The sequence below is a fragment of the Salvia miltiorrhiza genome, chromosome 8 (genome assembly GCF_028751815.1).
Source record: "Salvia miltiorrhiza cultivar Shanhuang (shh) chromosome 8, IMPLAD_Smil_shh, whole genome shotgun sequence".
Taxonomy (NCBI): Eukaryota; Viridiplantae; Streptophyta; class Magnoliopsida; order Lamiales; family Lamiaceae; genus Salvia; species Salvia miltiorrhiza.
Window position 1 is genome coordinate 12,889,510 of NC_080394.1, and position 24,439 is coordinate 12,913,948.

General features: G+C 34.0%; 1 protein-coding gene across 1 annotated transcript; it reads left to right on the forward strand.

Annotated features, from left to right (window-relative positions):
* Positions 1-5,053: 5,053 nt before the first annotated feature.
* On the forward strand, positions 5,054-5,661 carry LOC130998093 (uncharacterized). Its single transcript, XM_057923526.1, has 2 exons — positions 5,054-5,544; positions 5,589-5,661. The coding sequence occupies exons 1-2, from the start codon at positions 5,054-5,056 to the stop codon at positions 5,659-5,661; spliced, it is 564 nt and encodes a 187-aa protein (XP_057779509.1).
* The last annotated feature ends 18,778 nt before the right edge of the window (positions 5,662-24,439 follow it).

Below are 24,439 nucleotides of genomic sequence, written 5' to 3' on the forward strand. Positions count from 1 at the left end.
CATCGTTCCCCTCGTCTTCCCATTCCATCATATCTTTTTTTCATCTTCGATTATCATTTTATGTAAAATAGTGCATGCAAACATGATATCGCTAAGTTGCTCCTTCTTCCATAGACGAGTCAGATCAATGATATAGCTAAAAAAGCTTGAAGAACACCAAAAGGCCGGAGTGAATGTTCGGAGCCTGGACGGTCAAAACTTCATCGACTCGAATCGGATGAAGAGTTGGAAGAGGAGCGTGAAGAATAAGACATATTATGGAGATGAAAAAGAGATTGATTTATAAAAATATGAAGAAGGAGAGATGAAGAGATAAATGAGTGAATTGTGGTGTAAAATGAATGAGGAATTTATAATTTATAGGAGAAAATTAAAAATAAAGAAAAAAAGTTGGAAAAGGACCATTGATGAGTCAACAACTCTTTTATTATAATTAAAAAATTGAAAAAAAAAACATTCAAATAGTAGTTGAAATGTTAAAATTCAACATCTTTTTTTAATTGGTCATGCTCAACACGCGTGTTCCTCCATCTCCTATTGTGTCTAGCGCTTGTGCACGCCCCCACTCGAGCTCCTTCCCTAGCATCGCGTTGCAGCTCGCCCAGCGAGCCGTGATGTACATGCTCTAAGACCCTTGATAATTATTATCATTTTAGCTAATATTGATTTATTCATGTCTCATTGAAATGGTGAAATTAAAAATATCAGTAAAGAGGATAAAAGTACTCAATTATTCATCTTATCAATCATATATAATAAAAATAATGTCTCCTTAGAGAACGTTTACTTTGAAGGATTAATAGTCTTTATAGATAAACATAGTAAGGTTAAATAATCTCTTATTTACTTACATGGATTAAAATTTTAGAATATTCTTTGTTGCATGCATGAATAATAATTAAAACTTGCATAAGTTCTAGTTCTTTGTTGCATTGTAGTTAGATGTGAGTTGCACATCAATATTTTTATATAGGTTCATATAAAATGATGTACATTTTTATATAGGTTCATATAAAATGATTTACGGTTGAATACAAAATTACTAATAAGCACTAATTTGTATTTCTTAATAGTAATTAAGAGTGCGCAGGAAACCAAAGTTAACAAAAGAAAAAAAAAAATAAATAAAGTAGATTGCATAAAAAATAAAGAAAAGAGTAACTAACCTTATGGCATATATCCTATCCTACGTAATCAAAAGGTTTGGTGACCAAAATTCAAAAGGAAAAAAAGGGAGAGAAAAGAAAAAGAATAGAGCCAGGGAGAAAGAGAAATGGGAACACTTCATTTCAGATTTAGAGCCAATTGATGGAAGGGGGGAGGAAGTGGCAGAGCAGGAAAGAGAGGGGGAGAACGAAGAAGGGCAGGAGACGACAGTTGGGGAGAAAATTTCAGGTCAGCAGATCTGGGATTTTGGAAAGAAGATCGGGCTTTCAAGTCAAATTCCAGACGAAGATGTTGCTCGACAGATTGAGGCGCAAGGTAATTTTCTTTCTTGCGTAAATGCTAGGAGTATTTTGAGGAATGTTTAATGAATTTGTTATCTTATAACATTCGGGGCTTGGGGAGTGTTGCGAAGCAGAGAGATGTTACTGATTTGGTGAAAGGGCAGAAGATCGATTTTTGTTGCTTACAGGAGACAAAGATGGAGGTGTTCAGGGATTTGTTCTGTAAATCTTGGTGGGGGTCTAATTATACAGACAGAGCGATTAGGAATTCGGAGGAAAGGGCAGGAGGAATTGTATGCTTGTGGAATAGGGAGGTTTTCGAAGCTTCTAGTACGTGGGATTTACCGGGGGCGGTGGTGGTGAATGGTAGGTACAAGGAGGGTGATATTTTATGTTGCATCATCAACGTGTACGCACCAGTCGGCACAGGGGATAAGCGGATCTTGTGGGATGTCTTAAGCTCAATTGTGGAACAAAATACGGATAGGAGTGTCTGTATCTTGGGCGACTTTAACTCAGTTAGGAGGAGGGATGAACGTGTGGGCAGTGGGGAGACGTTTGGCGCGGCTGATGCAAGAAGTTTTGAAGAATTTATCCAGGAGAACGATTTGGAGGAAATTAAAACTCAAGGCCGGAAGTTTACTTGGCACAAACCAAATGGAAAGTGCAAGAGTAAGATTGATCGCTTCCTCGTTAATGAGAATTGGCTGGCTGCTTGGGAAGGGACGTCGGCACGAGGACTTCAACGTTCAATTTCGGATCACTGTCCGATTATTCTCACTACAAGATCGGAGGATTGGGGACCAAGACCTTTTCGGTTCCTCAATGCATGGGTGAATCATTCGGAGTTCGAGGAGATGGTCAAGCAGGTTTGGACAGGGACTAAGGTGGGGGGATGGAGCTTTTTTGAGGTTAAGGAGAAACTGAAGAAACTCAAAGAGGCCTTGAAGGTGTGGAATCGGACATCTTTCGGTGAGATTGATCACAAAATTAAAGAACTTCAGAAGGAACTTCAAGAGAAGGATAAGGTGGACGAACAGAGAGGTCTTGAAGAATCAGAGGTGATTAGGAGAAATGAGATTCAAGCCCTGCTCTCCCTTCAACTCAAGAATAAACAGATGATGCTGCAACAGAAAGCCAAAATCAAATGGCTCAAAGAGGGAGACACTAATTCGGGTTTTTTCCATAGGGCAATTCGTGGGAGACGTGTTAAAAACGAGATTGGCGGAATGCTCTTTGATAACTCGTGGATTTCTAAACCGGAAGAGGTTAAAGCAAGAGTGAGAAATCATTTTGAAGCTTTTTTCAAAAGGAAAGAAAGACTGATGCCCGATTTCCCCCTGGACTTCATGAGGAGGAAAATTTCAAATGACGAGAGGCAGTGGCTGACCAGGGATTTTGATCTGGACGAGATTAAAGAAGCAGTTTGGAGCTGTTGTGGAGACAAGAGTCCGGGACCCGATGGATTTAACTTCACATTCTGGAGAGCGGCGTGGCACGTGGTTAAAGAGGACTTACTCCAGGTTTTGAAGGAATTTCACGAAAGCGGCAAAATACCGAAAGGTGGTAACGCATCTTTTATTGTTTTGATTCCGAAGAAAGAAGGGGCTGGGTCGCTCGATGATTTTCGCCCAATTTCTCTTATCACTAGCTTGTTCAAAATTGTGGCTAAAATCCTGGCTGAGAGATTGAAGAGGGTTATGGGGTCGATCATTTCCGATAATCAAAGTGTGTTTGTCAAGGGTCGCTTCATCCTAGATGGGGTGGTTATCTTGAATGAAGCTATTTTTGAGGCAAAAAAGAAGAGAGTGGGCCGTATTTTCTTCAAGATTGACTTCGCAAAAGCATATGACTCTGTGCAATGAGATTTCTTGGATATGCTTCTCGATCGATTTAACTTTGACGGAGTTTGGAGGAAGTGGATTAAAGGGTGTCTGGAATCTGGAATGGCAAGTGTATTGGTGAACGGGTCATCGACGGGAGAATTCAAAATGGAGAGAGGTTTGAGACAGGGTGACCCGTTGTCACCTTTTCTGTTCCTTATCGTGGCGGAAGGCCTCAACGAGTTCATTGAAAGAGCAACGGAGAGGCAGTTCCTGGTTCCAGCGAAGATTGGCAAGGATAAAGTGCCCATTTCACATCTACAGTACGCGGACGATTGACAAACATGGTTTTCATACCTCAATTCCACATGTTTTGTTGTCATTTCCCTTCATGTTTTGCTTGTGAATGCTTGTTTGTGCCCGAATATTTAGTTTTATGAAGATTTGATATCTTGGTGTAGTTTTGGAGTAATTTCAGGAAAAATAAAGGATTAATTGGAGCATTTTGAAGATATGAGATTGAAGTACGTCTCGAGAGGAATCCGTGAGCGCAAACGGCGACCAAATCCGAGTCCGGACGAGGGAGAACGGAGCAAAACGAGCGGACTGTGCAAAACGCCCAGTACCCCGCGGTCACCACCCGCGGCCGCGGGGTGGGACCGCGGGTCAGCTGTTCCCAATTCCAGGGGTGTACCGCGGTCACCACCCGCGGCCGCGGGGCGGGACCGCGGGTTCCCTGAGTTTTGCCCACGTTTGAGCACCACAGGCGCGGGCCATGACCGCGGGAAAAGAGCGGAGTCGCGTTTTTCAGCCCTTAAACCCCTTTCTCCCCCTTTTCCTCACACTATTCATCATCCCCAACCTCATACTCACCCATTTCCATCTTCCCCAAATTCATTCACACCAAACCCTAGCCTCCATTACCACATCTTTTACCAAGATTGAAGGCATTGAAGAGGAGAGAAGATTGAAGAAAGCTCATTAATAGGATTTGTCACTTCTTACTCTCTCTTTCATTTATGTATTTCTTTGATTTAAGATTGTTGTTTGTGCACATGTTAGGCTAAAATCCCCCATTGGTTTGGGGATTAGGCTAGTAGATTATGTAATGGATTGATTATTATGCTCAATATTTGTCTTTGATTATGCCTTCTTCATTATCTTTTCAAGCCCTAGCTTTAATTCTTGTATGGATTGTTGGCCACTTTCTATGCATTTCTAATTTGTGATTTGAATTGGGAGAGGATAATCATAATAGATTAGGAGCTTGAAACATATTGACTCAATAAACCGGGAGGTTGAGAGTTGGGTGAGAGTTTACCGATCATTTGTGCTCTTGGGAGTTATAGGTTAGAAGTTGACCGGGGACGGCAACTATGACCCGTAATCTACAGTTTTAGTCGTCCGGGAGGGGGCTAGAACTAGTGGGGAGATCACTCTAGATAAATAGGAATATCAAGACTAATATTGAGCTAATTTGAAGTCCATTGCTAATCCATCGATGCTTAATCCCTAAACCACCTTCATCACTTAATTAATCCACTTTGTTTGATTGTTCTTATTTTGTCTTTGAATTTGTTAGTTAATTAAACCACTCACCTCTTTGTTTAGTCTAAATAGCTCTAGCATAATGACTTAAGGTAATCACTAGAATTTGACTTCTAATCCTTGTGGAATACGACCTTGCTTCCCTATATTGCAACTACACCGTATACTTGCGGCGTAGTAAAAATAATAGCGAACAACGATACTATCTTCTTGTTGGAGGCAGATGACAGGAATATGGAGAGCGTAAAAAAACTCTTGATTCTCTTCCAGTTCGCCTCGGGTTTAGCTGTAAATTTCGACAAAAGCTGTCTTCTGACAGTGGGAGTGGATGAGGCAGTTGAGAGGAGATGGGCATCGCTCCTCATGTGCAAGATCGGTTCCTTTCCGTGCAACTACTTGGGTACTAAAGTGGGGGGGCGCAACAATGGTGTTGGAGATTGGAAGTTTTTGATTGAAAAAGTTTCAAACAAAGTGGCAAGCTGGAAGAAGAGACACCTTTCGCTGGCAGGGCGAATTACTCTAGTCAAGTCGGTGTTGCAATCCATCCCGGTATATCAATTATCCCTCGCTTTCATACCTAAAGCGGTGATTAAGGAACTTAATTCACTGTTCTCCAAATTTTTGTGGGGAGGAGGCACACAGACGGGGGGTATCACTTGGTTTAAGTGGAATGCCTTGTGCCTAAACAAGGATTCAGGAGGTCTGGGGTTTCGGAATATCGATTGGTTTAATCAGGTCCTGTTAAGTAATTGGCTCTGGAGATTTTTAGGGGATGGGAAAGCTCTGTGGGTAAGGGTGATCAAATCGATTTATGGGGAGCTAGTGTGGGGGGAAGGGGGTGAATGTTCGGTGGCGGGAAGAGGTGGACAGAAAGGGTGGTGGCAGAAAATTGTGGATAAGGAAGGAGGAAGGAGAGATCGGTGGTTCATCAATAATTTGAGGCGAAGAATTGGGGATGGGCTTGAGACCAGCTTTTGGGAGGATGTGTGGGCGGTTGACAAACCCCTTAAGTTTGTGTTTCCGAGATTGTATAATTTGAGCCTGAACAAGAAAAGGCTGGTTGGTGAAAGCGGATTTTGGGAGGGAGGGTCGTGGGTGTGGAGGGTGGAGTGGAGGAGGGAGTTAAGGGAGAGGGAGAAAGGGTTTGCGGAGGATCTCCGGTTGGTTATAGCTGATTTTGTTCCTTGTGTAGATGTAATAGACGGATGGAATTGGAAGGCGACACCAGATGGATGCTTCACAATCAAGTCGGCATATGAAATTGTGGCAAAAACAAGAGAGGAGCAACAAGTTTTACCTTTGGAGATGGCAAAGGTTTGGAAGGCCCCAACACCAAATAAAGCCAAGGTGACGGCATGGAGATGTCTTAGAAACAGATTGGCAACATGTGATAATCTGAGTAGAAGAAATGTCCAGATCAGCGTGGAGGAGAGATGGTGCAATGCATGTGTTTCTAGTGAGGAAACGACGGAACACCTGTTCCTCTATTGTCCGAAAGCAGCGGCGGTGTGGGACCAGATCTTTCAATGGCTTGACATCAAAACGGCAAATCCGAGAGGTATTTTTCAACACTTCATTTCTTTCATTGCGGCTGGAAAAAAGAAGAGAGACTTTGATAGACTTGTTTTACAGATTAAGGGGAGACTTTGGAGTTGGAACGAGGCCTACAAAATCGTGGAGTTAGGAATTACTTTTACTTCTTGGTGTTCCAAAGACTTCAAACTTGTTTTGTTGTTTTGATTGGCATTCCTGATGCCTTGATCCCTTTTCTTTTAATAAAATTTTTACTTTACTGATCAAAAAAAAAAATATAAAATGCTCTATATACCGAAACCAATCAAGTACACCGTATGTATATTGACAAACATATAAGATTAAAATAAAATGGCATATATGCTATCATACACAGTCCCACAAAATAAGGAATAAAACGGTTACGAAATATGTGAAGTAAAAATCTTACCGATGGCCAATTTTTATAAAGAGAAGACGGAAATGTAGAATCCATCTAAGCCGTATATTTTGTAAAATAAAAGGTGAGGATTAGTTCGCATCCCTGTACATATATATAGGGTCGCATTCAATGGAGAACACGAACACGTCCATGTTCATAAAATTATATTGAACATATCAGTTATTTCGTTGAACATACATCAAAATATACTGAATTTGTTGGGGCTTTGGGGTTCAACCCTTACATGTTCAACATAAAAATTCATTGAACATGGCGTGAATAAATGCAGACCGTTAGATTAGATAAGATCAACGGCTGAGATTTGTTCTCTGTTATTTGAATGTTTAGTGTTCTCCATTGAACTCTTCCCTATATATATATATATATATATATATATATATATATATATATATATATAGGAGTGAGCTACCGTGAAAAGTTTAATTAGTGTATAAATACATAAATTTTACTCACTTTTTGGTATTTAACATGAATTTTAAAAACCTAGTATTATATACATGAACTTATTCATTGTTCAATTATTGAACCACTTTTTATATTCAGCGACATTAATGCTAATATGTCAAAATTAAAACTGAGCTGACAAAATCAATTATTCAATTAGCATGTGACTAAACTAGACGAAACGTATCATAAAGAAATTTCACCCTGAAATCTTAATGAACGAAATTTAAAATTTGTCTTTATGAACGACGAATTTGTCTTTTTGAAATCTCCAAATCTTAATGTTGAATTTGATTTTCTGAATGGCGAAATTGACTTTCTCAAATCCCAAAATCTTAAAGATGAAAATGGTTTTCTGAATTTGTGAAATTTGCAGACAATTTTTTATCGTTCACTTTCAGATTTTAATTTTGGATTATTTTCCTCTAACCAAAAACGATGCCATCATATCTCGCCGTTGATTTGTCCACATCAAAATTCAGGCATTTCAAGTTAATTTTAATTTAAGAAAAATAAAAAATATATCAAAAATTAAATAAATTTAAAATTTATACATTTAGAATTAAATTTTAGAATTTATATTAAATACTAAAAATTAAGTAAAATTTAAATATTTATACACCAATTACCCTAAATTTATTATTCCAAAAGAAGTATAATACCATCATACTATTGATAGACATTAATTTATTTAGGTACGTGTTCTCATATTTCCAACCTAGCTAAGATTTGGACAACCAAGGATGTGCCATTTGTTTTCTCTACGACCAAGAGCACAAGAAACAAAGATTTAACTCAATTTTGTCCAATCAAATTTATTCACAGTGAAAACCATTATTTCACATTTGCTTTGTTTATTTTGGCCATAGAAATAGTCCGCGTGGTATCTTATTTGTGGACTGCGAGCATAGTTGTGCATCCAGAATTAAAACCAATTAGAGCGAGGGATATCAACTACTCCATATAGGCTGTGTTTGTCTCAAGTCTTTTACTTTGAGTTTTCTTTGTTGGATTTGGATATTATCCACACTTAAGCACGGTTTAAACAAAGTCTTAATAGGCAAACATGCATAATATTTAGAGTGAAAATTTAAAATGCCTAATTCTTCAAATTATATAATATGAAATTTTAGAAATGCTTTATTCTTTAAAGTATCCTATTTTTTAAGTTATACTTATATCCTATTCCTTGAAGTTATGAAAAATGCCCTCTAAAATGCTCTATCCTTTAAGTCTTAACACTAATATTTAAGTTATAGTATAAGAAAATTACCCTTTTCCATAAATACAAGTACTTTATGTTCAAAACAAGTCAATAAATTTAAATATCTTTAGATGTTGATGATTTTGCTTGATTTTATGTGATTAGATAATTTAGCTGGCTTGTAGATCATCTAACCACACACCCAAATAATTTGGTCGCATGGGCAGCTAGATGAATTTAGAAAGAATCCAATACTCAATATAATTAGTTTGATTTTATCTGGATACTATTGAGTTTATCTTACCTCTTTTGATAGTATCGTTAACTTGAAATTATTCGTCCACAAAATGTGTGGTCCTTTTTAGTATTTTGGTTAATTCATAATAAGTGTGTTTTAATTTCGATACACATACCATTATATTTTCAACCTCATTCAAGCATAATATTTACCAAAAACCCGACACTCAAAACCCTTTGTGGGGCCCTAACATTTATGGGGCCCTTTATCTACTAAAACACATATTTCAATATTTTCTTTTAAATTCATATCCTCCAAACCACACCACTTTTGATGGACGGAGAGAGTATAACGTATCAACATGCTCCATCCGTCCCGCTTGTGTGTGTGTGTGTGTGTATATAGTCTTGTTTTCATTTTTTTAATGTCTCATTTATATAGGCTTATTTCTATAAATAAAAGTTATATTTTTTTTACTCATTTTCTATTATATTTCTATTCTATTTAATTCTTTAATTTGCTCCAATTTTAATTCATCATAAAAAAAAATCCCTTTACAAAGAATATATAACTGAACTAATATAATGTTATAATTACACAATTTATCATTTATACATGCTAATTAAAAGTTCAATTTTTTAATAAAAAATTAAATGTCTTACAGCTAAAAATGTCAACATTATCGGTTGATATTTTGGTTGATTCTGTAAAATTATTAATGTAGTCATAAAGTTAGCTAATATGTAAAATTCGTCAAAGATCAGAGGCAAGAACTCTATCCGACAAAGGTTTTTATTCTTTAGATAATTGTAAAATTCGGTCAAAATTGAATAAATTCTCATTGATTAGGGTAGGTTGTATTGTTGCATAATGAACTTTGCCGGACTTATGAAGAGACAAAAAACAAATAGAGTTTTCCTCAAAAAAAAAGAAGCAAAAACAAAAACAAAAACAAATAGAGTACATAAAACATTTTTTTTTTCTTTTTTGAAGGGGTACACAAAACATTTGTTATTTGTACACTTTGTCGTAGTTTAATTATAGATTATTAGCTCTAATTAATAACTATATATTAACTGCAAGCTAAAATATGTAAAATATAATTGCAAGTCAATAAAAGCTGAGACTATGAAAAAAAATCACGAGAAGCTGAAAGTTAAAAAGTAAAAAAAATACACGAGAAATGAGAAACAAAGCAAAAGTTGAATTTCCTCTCCAAGAAATCGCTCACGCCACGCAACTATTTCCGCCTGATAGTTAAGATTAATTGAATAGATATAGTTTTATACTTAATTTCAAAATAATGTTATGTAAATTTATTTTATGTCTTACGAGTTATGAGTGTTGGCCTACCATCTCTTGTAACAAAATTAATTTTGAGTAATGTCAAATCAATTCAATTTCAAGTAAATTTCGAGACAAATTATTTTTGAGCAATCAAATGCCCCTTAAAAGTAAAGTTTTTAAAAATTAATAAAATGGTTTCGTCAACGATCAACCCAATTTTCGACTTCTGGAGTGACATAAACCTAATGCTGAAATAGAAATTTTATTAAAAAAAAAAAAAAAACCCTGAAAGCACAGACGCTAACAGAGGGCCGTGCCAAAAAGAAACGTAAAAAGCAAAACAAAAACCACAGAAAACCCGCAAAGGACCACGGGTGAACAAAAACAGAAACTAAGAGGAGAAATCTAAATAAGCTTCGTCGTCCCCAACATTGTCGTCATCCATCTCTTCGTCGTCCAGCATATCTCCCCATTTTTTCTTTTTTGTAGAGGCTACTGCCGACATAGCTCGGGCTGAGTGACATAAACCTAATGAAGAGACTGATTATGAATTTGAATACTACCAATATTTTTTTTACATCGATTTAATTGAAACGTGTGCTTATAAGTAAAATAGTTAGATAATGAAATGCATTTCAAATGGTAAGATGATTTCTCTCTAATCAATCAGATTGAAGATTCGAGTTATCGAAAAAGAGAAAACAAAGAATTGTTATTAATATTTTTTTAAAGAAAGAAAGTAAGATAGTTGAAAAAAAATCATATCCATGACACTAACATGAGTTTAAGAAAAACACCCGAGGGTGAGGGGTTAGGCAGACCCCCAACCTGTAAATAACCATCAACTGACATTTCATATATGATGTTGTCTGAAAGTAATAACAATGCCCAAATAGGACCAAAGGAGGAGGAAGCAAGAACCAAACAAAACAAAATCATACAAAGATGTGGCTCAAAAATTACAACATCCCGACGAAAAAGGAGACAAAATCAAACGGAACCAAAACACAAGAAAACTAAATATCAACGACATGATATCTAAATCTGAAGTTGGGATAACTAAATTGATCCATCCTAACCAGAGTAAGAAAATAAATGAGGGGTAGACTCAGAATCAAATGTAGTCAGAGCTGGGGCCTATTGCGCTTGCCTAGCTATAAAATTCGTAGGTCGATTTTTCTCGCGATGGATATGAGTGAATTGAACCCGCCGGTGCCAATTCTCCAATTCTTTAGCTTTTATTTTATTTTTCTTCATTGGAAATCAGCAACATCTTCAAACCTACTAAGATGAAATATGGATAATGTCAAAATCCTTTTTTCAATATAACAATTTTGTTTAGTTAATGGATAATGTCATTTTTGAACATGTACGCAATTAATATAATAGTGGAACCAAATAAAAGTACATGGTACTTCTCTCAAAGTACATCCACGCGAACAATCATCTAGAAGTTCAAAATGAGAGAGAAAAAATCTTATACTAAATAACCATTTTGAAATAAATGTTCAAATATTTACATGGTCACAAAATATAGTATTTCGCAAAACTATAGGTAGATTAATCCATATATACTTGTACACTAATACATTCAATATATGCATATGATTTATCACAAATAATGCTATAAATTGAGTCAAGAAAATAATAATCATGTTAAGAGTCAATCTTCTTGAAAACCTAATTGACTATATTATGAAGAAGTAGAGGTCCCCTTCTATCCATATTCAACTAATTAAATGGAAATGGGGGGGGGACCTATCTCGTACACAATTTTAATTATTAATTTATTACCAACAACTTTTATCGCCTTCCATTTATCCATTTCATGGTCAAATACAAATTATGGATCTCTCTCTCCCTCTTTTTTTTTTTTCTTCCTAATTAATTACAAATAGCTAGTATTCACTACTGAGTGCATATGTTTAAGATCTGATGTGATTTTTACCCTAACATTTTTTCAATCGAATGTAGAGAATTAGTATATTTTTTTTGTATAATTTACGGATTATTATATAAAAGTAACTCCCGAGTAGGGAATGGGGTTTTCCTCGAGAGATGTATATGTATGTAATTAAGCAAAGGTTATTAAATAGTTAAATAAATTCGCCCTATAAAATGTGGAAAGCCTAATGTTTGTCATTAGAATTGTCAATTATATCAACGTTGCAGTATGCTCTTTGACTCTGACAAAATTGTACATATATGTACCTCATCTAACTTTATCCTTTATCAAAATATCCCAAATAAAAGAAATAGAAAAAACAATATACATGTCAAAGAGTGTTGTTAGTGTTGCATATTTGTTACTAATTTAAGATAAAATATATCATTCAAATCAAGCTCTTTCCTATTTCGTTTAGGTTTAACTGCTAAAAAAATAAAATGTTTGCACCATTTTATTTGTACTTACATACTTTTGCTTCGCAATTGAGTCTGACTATGATGAGTTGGTGGTGTCAATTTAACATGCTTTTACTTAGCAACTGACTATGATTTGCGTCGATTTGTGAAACACAAAAACTAGTATGACACATGGTATTGGCCAATTCCAGCACTTTTTTTCTTCCATATCTTCATTTATGAATTTCTCAGTTTAAATATTTTTATATTAAGTTAACAATTATTTACTATTGCTAATTATTTCACAATAGTTGTTTACTCTTTTCATACTCCATGTTTAAAAAATAAGGCAAGTATATGCATATACTTATTTATATTTTCACGATTAGATGATCTCATAAATGACTTTCTCTTGAACGAATATTCTTTTTATATATGGAACACAAAATCTCATGTACACTTGAGTGTACGGTACACCCGGGTCGTACCCGATCCGGATCCTGACCTGAATATGATCCAATTGAACTATCCTATCCGAATGTCAAGTGTTAGTGTCTTTTCGATATAGTGTTAGTATCATTTACATGTAGTGTTAGTGTCATTTCAATATACTGTTAGTGTCATTTTCGAAATAGTGTCATTTGTAAAATAAAATAATGTTAATGTCATTTTTGAAATAGTGTCATTTGTAAAATAAAATAGGGTTAGTGTCATTCCAAAATCGTATTATTGTTAGTGTCATTAAAAAAAAGTTAAAATAGTCCAATTGAGTCAAGATTTGGATCGGGTACAACTCAGATGTACGGTACATCCGGGTGAACAGGAGACTACCTCCTATATAGAATAGATAACTTTCTTTTAGATGGCATATAGAATAGATAACTTGAATATGAATCATACAAGTTCAGTATTTTGATTGAACTAATCCACTATTTATATTTGTTTATTTATTTAGTTTTGGGTTGAACTAGTCCACTAATATATCTAATACACATCTTTAATTTTATAATTATCATTTCAAAATTTATTCTACATAATCCTTTGGATGCATTCAAATATATGAGTAAACCCGATTTTTATGAATTAAAAAGGAATCTACTTAAGAAAATGCAGCCATAAAACCACTAATTACTTAATTAGAGTAATTAGTTCTGCGTAGTGATGATCTAGTTATACGTAATGATTTAGAAGCATAATTTTCTTTATGACTTTTAAATATTGTTCATTCTAATATCAATAGATAGTTGCTATTAAAAAAAAAAGAACCCACTAATTAGAGTAGTACATACATACAATTTTTTTGAGGGGAGTGTTTCAATTTATAATTTCTTAATAGCTAAAAATCATTTTTTTTTTGGAAAGAAATTGGGGAAGAACATCAAACGACGTCGCATTATACTAGTCAAAACGACTGTGTTAATCACTCGTCCGGCGTATCCACGTCGAATTTCCAGTCATCCATGTCATCAGTTTAGACGCCGAAAAATATACGGAGTGGCTAAATCAGATTAAATTGAAGGTGTAGTATTTTCCATGACACACATCAAAGTTTGGTACCCAAATCGGAATTTGGTCAAAGTTTAATAATTTAGGCGCCATTAACCTATATATTTATGATTGAGATATGAAAGATAATTTAATTAATTTAAATATAAACACAATATATTTATAAAATGAATATTTTTCGTTGCAAATTAATGGAAATATGCATTTTAGTAGTTTCACCCATTTATAGGCTATGACAAAGTCATTTCTAGGTTTGAATATTAATAAAATCATATTGAATTCAAAGTTCAAATAATATATAAACAATTAAATAAGTTTGGTTTTTTGTGCAGAAACTTTAATGAGAGTAAGGTTTTGATGATGTCTTGAAATTATTGAATCTCTTAAGTGTTCATTATTATCTCTTTCTTTGATGACTTTTGGGAACATGGGCTACTTATTAATTTTAAGAATCCTTACCTTTTGTATTTCACTTTGTTGCACCCCTCCTTTTTCGTGACTTTCATAAAAGTTCAAAACTTTACCAATTATTTTGCAAAAAAGGGCCCCAACCACATCATTATTACTACATCATAGAATTTAATTGCTGTCAATTTGTGAGATACATAAAATTTTGAAGGGAGAAAGTAAATTAGTGAAAATTGTTTATTTCACTTTTACCTTGATCAAAATTATTTTCAGCACGTACATATCGTAGTATAATGTACTATCTTTCAGTACGTACATATCGTAGTATAATGTACTATCTTCGTTTATAAATAAGTGTCCCCTATCATCAAAAAAGACATATTTAAAGATATATCAAATTTATAACTTCAATTTATTTATTTATTATTCAAATATTAGAAAAATGTTAAATAGGGATATTATGAAAAAAATATGGATAACTTACTCTAAATTTTTGAAAAGAAACACATATTGGAGAACACGGAAAAAAAAATTAACGCAAATTCTCATGTGCGGTCAATCGCATACGATGCGGACAGTTTGAAAGATTACATTTCTTCACAATAATGTTTACTTTTATTCATAAGAACTTTTACTTTTAGTTATTTTCACTCGTTAATACTTTTATTCTTACTTATTTGGTCGAGTAATCATTGTAATAATAAAAAGTAATTATTGTTACAATTAAATGTAATATTTCTAAATTATTATATTTATTCACAGTAAGTGTTACTTTTATTCATGAGAACTTGTACTATTACGTAAGTATACATTTGTGCGAACAAATGTATATCTTGTGTTCTAAAAGTAACCGTCTGCATACTATGCGGTCAATCGCATGCAAGACCAACTCAAAAATTAAATGTGACACTTATTAATAGATGGAAGCAGTATACTAATCCATAACAAGCAAGCAACTAATATATGATAGGATGCTTCCCCTCCAATTAATAGGTCGGGGGATCAAGTCACCAAAAAGGGAAATGAGGAACTATTATTGATCATTTTTTAAAAAAGAAAAAGAAAAAAAAAACAAGCAACTAATATATGATAGATTGTTATGACATTAATCTAATTTATTGGTGCGATTGTTGTATGTCTTCAGTAGATGAACATAAAAAATCTCAACTGATGCATATGATATTAGCCGGCCATTTTTTAAGGTGTATATGTTATTTGTAAAATTTAGAGCTTATATGCACTCAATTATTCAATGCTGCAGTTCTACTTAATAATTATATAATTTGATTTTGCGAGACAATACAAAATATCTCACAATAATTTTTGGGGTGATGGTTAGTCTGAAACTCCATAATTGAATCTGTCCCCAGCATGATTTTTTGTTCTTGCATTTGGATGGGAGTATTTTCTGAGTGATAGCTAGTCCGAAGCTCAGGAAACGTCATCATCTTGATTTCCCCTCATGTTCATGGTCTAAATTTCATCTTTCTTTTTTTTTTTTTATCAGAAAAAGAGATTTCATTAAGAACCAACAAACCGGATCACAAGGTACCAGAGGTACAATGTGTACAAAAACAGAATGAAAAAACAATGGCAAACGAAAAAATCCCAACCAATACAACATCACGAAACGCCCCCAAAAAAAACTCAGACATCCCAATCTCCAATCCGCAACTGAACAAAGAAGCGAAAGATCAAAAGAAGGGGTTGAACGGGATCAGCAGCTGAAACACAAGCTTTAGGTGTCAAAACCTCTTGCTACAGTAAACCAACTTCGAAACTCTTGCTCCTGCGTTGGTTGAACCGAGTTCGATCGCCATCCCCACAATCTCGCCTTAATCTCTGCCATCATTATTTCCTTGTTCCAACTTCCTTGATTGAAAATACAATTGTTTCGAGTCTTCCAAATGCTCCAAATCACACACATCCAGGCACCAAGGAAGAAATCCACATCTTTATTGCTCCCCAAATTCACAAAAGCATTGAAATGAGCTTTGGTTTGATAATGAAATGGGCTTTGGTTTGATAATGATAATGAAATCCACCTGTTCAACTCAAGATTTCTTTCCAGATTTCATCAGTTTTTTGGCAAAGAAAGAAAATATGCTCGATGGATTCTTCTTTCAGCTGACAAAGGGCACACAAATCAGCCGCCGAGTGCGTCGCAGCTTGTCTTCTCCGAAGATTGTCCACCGTTGCGATTCTTCCTTTAAGGACCTTCCAAGTTGTGGCAATTACCTTAGCAGGAACTTGTGCTTTCCAGATCAAAGCCAACTTCTTTTGAACTCCGCAAAGATTCGACATTCTCTTGTTTTTATTGAATATCTCGTATGCTGTCTTGACAGAGAAAACTCCGCTACCGGTTGCCTTCCATCTCCAACAGTCATCTGTACCTGCATTCAACCGTACCTTGCTAACACAAGATATTAAAGCTCGAAGCTGCTCAAGATCTCTCTCCCTCAAAATCCTTTCCCACTCGAATTTCCACTCCCATGTTCCTTCAATCCATTCCCCCATACTACTAACTAAACCCTCTTTGTTGGAATTGAGACGATACAGTCTCGGAAACGTATCAGCCAAAGAATTCTCCCCCACCCATTTGTGTGTCCAAAACCTCACAGAGTTCCCATCTCCTATCACTCGCTCAAGATTTTCTCTCACCCCTTTTTCTTCCTCACCCCTGCTCAATCCCACCACTTTCCTCCACCAAGCCGACTTAATCGTAGTGTTTCCCTCAGCCCTAAATTTCATCTTTCTAGATAGGTACTTTTTTTCCTTCTTAATGTTTTTCGAGTTTTCATTAAGAAGGTTTTAATGAGACAGACTCTTAGGGGGGGTGTATTCGTTCTGGAATTTAATGGATTTCTATGGATTTTAAAAGTCTGGGTTTATTCTTTCCAGACTTTTAAAAGTCTGCAGAAATCTGGATGTATTCGTTCAAGACTTTTAAAAGTCCATAGAAATCTGGGTGTATTCGTTTGAGACTTTTTAAAATCCATACAAATCTAGGTGTATTCGTTATTCCATTGACTTAAAATTCGGAATGACTTTCATGGATTTCATCCAAAAAATACACACGACGAAATCCGGCCAAGAACCACGAGAATTGAAATCCATGAAGTTTTAAGCGAGCGCTGAGTTCCAGCGCCCGCGGCCAAGAAGTCAGCGAGCGCTAGAACTCAGCCACCGTTGAGAGAGTCCAGCATACGCTCTATTTCTTCTTCTCGGAAATGCTTCTGCAAACAACCGTCGCCGCCTCCGCCTTCGCCTCGCCGGTTGGGTGCCGGTACTTATATACCTCCAAGAATCCGACGCAAAACCCTTCCTCATTCTCTATCACCAAAACCCCCTTCTTACCTCATCTCGATAGGGGATTTCATCTCTGCGGCATATCAGCAAACACTTGGCGCTATAACAGTAATGGTAGCAGCAGATCAATAACGCCATCTGCCACTTTGGTGGAGGCACCGGTATTGTGGGCCGACCGCCTCTACATTTTCTATGTTCTTTTGAAAATTGGGTTGGCTGGATCTGCCGACAATCCAATCGTTTCTGGTACTTCATCTGAGTGTGTGTGTGAAGAAGTGGTAGACAAATACTGTCTCCAATCAATTACCTGCCCTCCTGTATCTGACTTTGTGCCATAAACTTGAATTTTGGTTCATGTTTCCTGGTTTGCATAGTTGTGTCTTGTGACATTAGTGAACATGAGTATAGATCCCATAGCATAACATAAAGTACAGAACATGAGAAGAAGAAATAGAGCGACGGTTGTTTCCAGCGCTCGCTGGATTCCCAGCGGTCGCTGGGTTTCCAGCGGTGCTGGGACTCAGCGGGCGTTGGTTTTCATGGATTTCAATTCCAGAATTATCCCCTAAAGTCTTCGAAAATCAGTGAAAATCGGGGTGAAATCCAACCACGAATTCTTTGAAAGTCGTCTGGAATCTATGTGAATTCCATGGAATTTAAATTCCATGGACTTTTTAAAGTCTGTGGAAATTCACAACGAATACACCCCCCTTAGTTTACATATCGTGTCTTCAAGAATTTTCTTAGGTCCTCCACTGTTTTTTTTTTTTTTTTTTCTCTTTAACAAAATTGCATTTTAATTAATTATCTCACAATAATTTCTTTTTGTTGGCCATAAAACCCCAAAACACCAAAACAAAAGAAGAAAGAGAAAATTCAAAGAGCAAAAAAATCGATATATATTTCTCACATATATGTTACCGATACCTGAATTTGTGGATATCCTATAATCATGGAGATATTCCAACTTTATTCTTCAAAACACAAAATTGCTTCACCATAAAAAGGATAGTGGTGGGGATATATACTAATATAAAAATCAATGTTATATTATAGAATTTCTATAATAGCTAATCAGTATTGTAATTAGTGTGTGTGTGTGTGTGTCGGTGGGGCATATGTTTGCTTATCTTATGTATGAATGGACATAAAATTGCGAGTTGATAAATTTTAATATTACAGATGTTGTGCTATATTTAGTGCATATCCCATCACATTGATAATTGATATAACCAGGAGCCTTCAATTATTGCCCACCAATAATGTCTATCAATTTATTGGCCATAAACTTTTTTGAGGTCTTAAATTCAAGGCTCTTGTTATATATATATATACAGGGACTAAAATAAAAATATTTTTTAAAATATAAAATATAAATAATTTTTAATTCTTAGATCATCAAGATTTACGGTTGATTCGTAACCTTGTTGGATAAATTCGTGATCTTGAGTTCAAATCCCAAAGATAACAAAAATTTATTTTCACAATTCGTAACCTTGTTGGATGAATTCATACGTGTTTTACATAAAATTCGTACATTGAAAAACGTTTTTATTTTTATTTTAAGAAGTGTTTTCACGGTAGCCCTTCCATATATATATATATATATATAGGGTGTGGTTCTAGAGAGAACTACATTATTTGTGAGAACGTGAGAACCATCAAATCTAATGCATTCACTGTAAAAATTAATGCATTCGCTGTTAAAATTAATGCACTCAAAAAAATAAAAAAAATTGCTCCCTTCAGGATTCGAACCCAGGATCTGCATTAATCCAACAAGATGATACATCCACCGTAGATCTTGATAATCGAATGACTGAAAATGATTCTCCGTTCTTTTTTTATTTATGGTTCTTTCTTGAACCTCTCCCTATATATATATATATATAGGAAGATGTTCTAATAAAAACCTCTGTTAAAATGAGAACTAGGAACCTAATCTTGACCTTTTAAATATCAGATCTAATGGTTATGATTTAGTCAACAAAAGAAACTGTGCATCTATTATATTTTACTGTGCACTTAAAAAATATGCAATTTATGCAATTGAAACCAACACTGCAAAATACTCAAGCAAATCGAAATTGTGCATCTATGCATCTATGCAATCGAAATTGTGCATCTGTAGTTTAATCCCAGCCCTCTATTTTATTTAAATCAATGGCTTTAAATTGGTTCCTAGTTTTCATCTTAAGAGGGGTTTTTATATTAACCCTACCATATATATATATATATATATATATATATATATATATATATATATATAGGGTCAAGTTAAACAGAGAATGCTAAATATTTAGAGAATAGAGAAATCGTGAAACAAAAACGAACAGATCTACAAATTTAACGAACAGATCAATGTACCGCATGAACAACAATTTGAACAGACGTATTTAGTAAAAAAAAATAAAATCTCGCCACCAACAGGATTCGAACCCTGGGCAAATTGCTATTCATGCGGTACATTGATCTGTTCGTTAAATTTGTAGATCTGTTCGTTTTTGTTTCCGATTTCTCTATTCTCTAAATATTTAGCATTCTCCGTTTAACCTTTCTCTTTCTCTCTCTCTCTCTCTCTCTCTCTCTCTCTCTCTCTATATATATATATATATATATATATATAGGGGAGGGCTACAGTAAAAACACTTCTTAAAATATAAATATAAACGTTTTTTAATGTACGAATTTTATCCAACAGGGTTACGAATTCATCCAACATGGTTACGAATTGTGAAAAATAAATTTTTGCTACCTTTGAGATTCGAACCCAGGACCACGAATTCATCCTAAAGGGTTACGAATCAACCGTAGATCTTGATGATCTAAGGGCTGAAAATCATTTATATTTTATACACTTAAGAGTGTTTTTATTCTAGCCCTCCCCTATATATATATATATATAGGCAAAGGTTCAATGAAGAAGGTCTAAATGTAAGAAAGAAGAGAGAAGTAATCTCATCTGTTGATCTTATCTAATCTAACGGACATGATTTGTTCACGCCATGTTCAACAGATTTTTTCGTTGAACATATAGGGGGTCGAAACCCAGAACCCCAAAAATATTGTATATGTTCACGAATGTTCAACGAAAAAATCCGTTAAACATGACGTGAACAAATCATGTTCGTTAGATTAGATAAGATCAACGGATGAGATTACTTCTCTCTTCTTTCTTATTTAGGCCTTTTTCATTGAACTTAACCCTATATATATATATATATATATATATATATATAGGGAGCCGCTCCAATGAGACCCCCTAATTTTAGTGAGATCTAGGGCACGATTTGGTGCGTTTATTTTATCAATCCTATGGCTGATATTGTATCTGGAGGGTGATTTTTTTTTTCCGCAGGGTTCGAATCCTGGAGGGAGCAGAATATTTTAAATTTTATTATTCTTCAGTATATACTGCATTGTTCATCAGTATATACAACCTTGTTCATCAGTATATATGTCTTATTCATTACGAATTTTTTAAATTTTATTTTTCATCAGTATATACATATTGTTCATTAGATATACGTTTTGCTCATTAGTATTATATGTTTTATTCATTGTACTCATGTTGCACGAAAAATAGGGGGTCTCATTGGAGCGCGCCCCTATATATATATAAGAGTCTCATTTTGAAATTGTGGGATTCCACTAATTTTAAAATATTATTTTTCATTTCATTTGTGTTTCTTAATTGTTGTTTTATTTATTTTTTAAAATTGTGGGATTCGACTAATTTTAAAATATTTGATATACATATAAGAGTCTCATTTTGAAATAGTCATTTTGAACAGTAAAACACAATATTTGGCCACCCATCTAAAAAACATAAATTTTGGCCATTTTTTACGTTTTAAAACTGTTTTGCTCTTAATTAGGGCGAATCAGATTCGGGTTTGCGCTCGGGTTAGGTACTCTTGGCACTATTAGTGCCAAAAGTACCAATATAAAAAAAAAAACTAAATAAATTGGTACTTTTGACACAAATGACAATATTAGTGCCAAAAGTATCAAAAGAAAAAAAAAAGAAAAAAAAAAGTAAATTGGTACTTTTGGCACAAATTGTAATATAAGTGCCAAAAATATCATTCGATGATTAAATCCTAAATGATGAATTTAAATCTTAAATGGAGAATGTAAATCCTAAATAAGAAATCTAAAGCCTGGATGCAGAATCTAAACCCTAAATGGAGAATTTAAACCCCATAGGAAAGTGTTCAAAATAACATATAAATGCACTCATTTATATAAGACAATGCAGTGTATCGGCACAAGTATATGACACTATTGACACTAATATGGTCACTAGTACTATTCGTGCATGACACTATTGACACTAAGGGTGCGTTCTCTTTGGTTGTAAATTTATCATGGGAAAAGAAAGGATAAATAAAATTTCACCCTTTAAATTTTTTCTTTCTTTTTCTACATATCCTACTTGACCCTTACTCATTCCTCATTTACACTACAAATAAGGGATAATATTATCCCTCCAAAAAAGGTGTGATAATATTATCCCTTCTTTGTAGTGTAAATGAGGAATTAGTAAAGGCCAAGTAGGAAATGTGGAAAAAGAAAGGAATAATTTAAATGGTGAAATTTTATTTATCCTTTCTTTTTCCATGATAAATTTACAATCAAAGATAACGCACCCTAATAGTGCCAAGTGTACCTAACCCGCACGCAAATCCGAATTCGGTCCACCCTAATTAAGAGCAAAACGGTCCTAAAACGTAAAAAAATGAACAGATTTTGTGTTTTTTAAATTAGTGGCCAAAAATTGTGTTTTCTTCTTTTAAATGACCACGCGGATGTTGTTTCTATTAAATTTGAGTAGATCACAACAAGAGCATTGATTTGATATTTTTGGGCAAATATTAGATTTAAAATGTAAAAATTATATTTATTTAAAGATTAAAACTCAACAAAATTTTCTCTCCTCTCTCATCTTTTTTGAATAAATCTATTTAATTTTTTTTTTCAATTTCTATTATTGTGTAGTCTTCTTTATTTTTTTTTTATATTTAACTCAGATATATTCACTTAAAATCATATTTTTTATTATATTTATAAATCTGATAAATGAATTAATATCAAATTTATATATATATATATATATATATATATATATATATATGAAAATATTTTTCATGGATTGCACGAGTGCAAATGTTAGCTATGATTAAATAGAAACAATAATTTGATGATAATTAATTTTTTACATACCATCTGCGAATCTGCGATGCCAATAAAATTCGATGAACTTAGGAAATGTAAATGCCATACCTTATTATATATCTTAATCAAAATACTTGATATTTATAAATGAATGATTATAACATCTACCGTATGAGGCTAAAAAACTTTGTTTTGAAGTGTGATTGTTGATTTTACGTTGTTATTGTCTATTTTTCTTGGGCAGTTCTCCAAGATAATGTTCTTTTCTATTATTATTTTTGTTCTAAAAATAATTAATTTCTAGTTTCCTCGTTTCATTGGTTATATTAAATTATCATGTTGGGTTGCATCAAGGTATATATAGACTCTCCCATGCTAGTATAAGTTTCTATTGACATTCTTTGATTTCTGTTCATTAATCTCTCATTTAATTCATCATATATAGTTCTATATTTCTTAAAAGTAATTAAACACTGATAAATCACACCTTTTCAGTGGGGCAATTTTTTCTTGATTACTCTCTTCAATAGTTTTAACTTCTACTAACTTTTTTTTTCCTTTTTCATAATCTTGTATTATAATTAAAATATGACTATATAATTATAGTATATGCACTTTTCTAAATTGTCTACACATAAAATACTAAAACTTAAGCTTACAGTTGAAAATGAAACCAAACACCCTTAAATTGTTTATTTGCTCAAGCTCTTATTTAAATAATTAAACTTTACTTCTATTAAATGAATTAATGAAATATTACACGACGTAGCACAGCAATTCCTTTTGTTTTCTTTTAATCCATTTTTTTTCCCCTCATAAATGATTGAGTATGAAAAGCTACAACAATTTCATAGGGTTCTCTTTTTACAGTCTACTGCATGATTATAATTAAACACATAAACACGCTTATTCTTATGTGCACCGAATTTGATAATGTTTGTGAAACGACATAAGAAATAGATAAAAAAAAAAAAACAATAAATTAATACCATGATTAAAATAAATGAGGATCGTGATAGATAACGACAGAAAGGTGTTTGATAAAGAGTATAAGAAATGATGACTCCAACTTTTTTGCTTTTTCATCCTCTCTCATCAACTCCATAGTAGGAGTATTACATTCGAGTACAAGGTCCATTAACATTTACTCCAGTAGATATGCACCCCCATACTTAATCATGTGACATATGCATTTAAATAATTATGTGAATGTGACATCTCTCTCATATGTTTGAACAAAAATCTATGGGAATGGGAGAAATTTGAATGCATGAAAAGGAAAATATGTTTCCGATTCACACAGTTTAAAAGCGTGTAATATAACTATATTGAAAAAAAATATTAAATACTAGTACAATTTTTAGTTGTGAATTCGTTTTACCAAGAAAAAGATTATGAATTCGAATAAGAGGTTCTGAATTAATAATATGTGAGCACCTTTGAGTAAAAAGTGTAGAAAAAGGAAAAAGAAAAGTTGTTAGTCTTGTGAGAATATTGATGATAATTTGGGTCTCTTTCTCTCATTAAAGGAAAAAATGATTTTGGTTATGAATAACATAAGATATACTCCATATATAATCTTGTGGCCATGGATGAGTGGAGCCGTCTTCTTTTCCCCCAACTCATGAACTTTCTCATTTCTTTTCTCTATCTTCATCTTGCAAATATAAATGCCCATATTGTTTGCTACTCTTTTTCATCTCTTGACACCAAAATATCAATATCGTC

Coding starts and splice junctions, on each gene's coding strand:
- LOC130998093 (XM_057923526.1), top strand. CDS start 5,054: ATGGAGAGCGTAAAAAAACTCTTGATTCTCTTCCAGTTCGCCTCGGGT. Junction 5,545..5,588: donor GGGTTTCGGAATATCGATTG/GTTTAATCAGGT, acceptor GGAGATTTTTAG/GGGATGGGAAAGCTCTGTGG.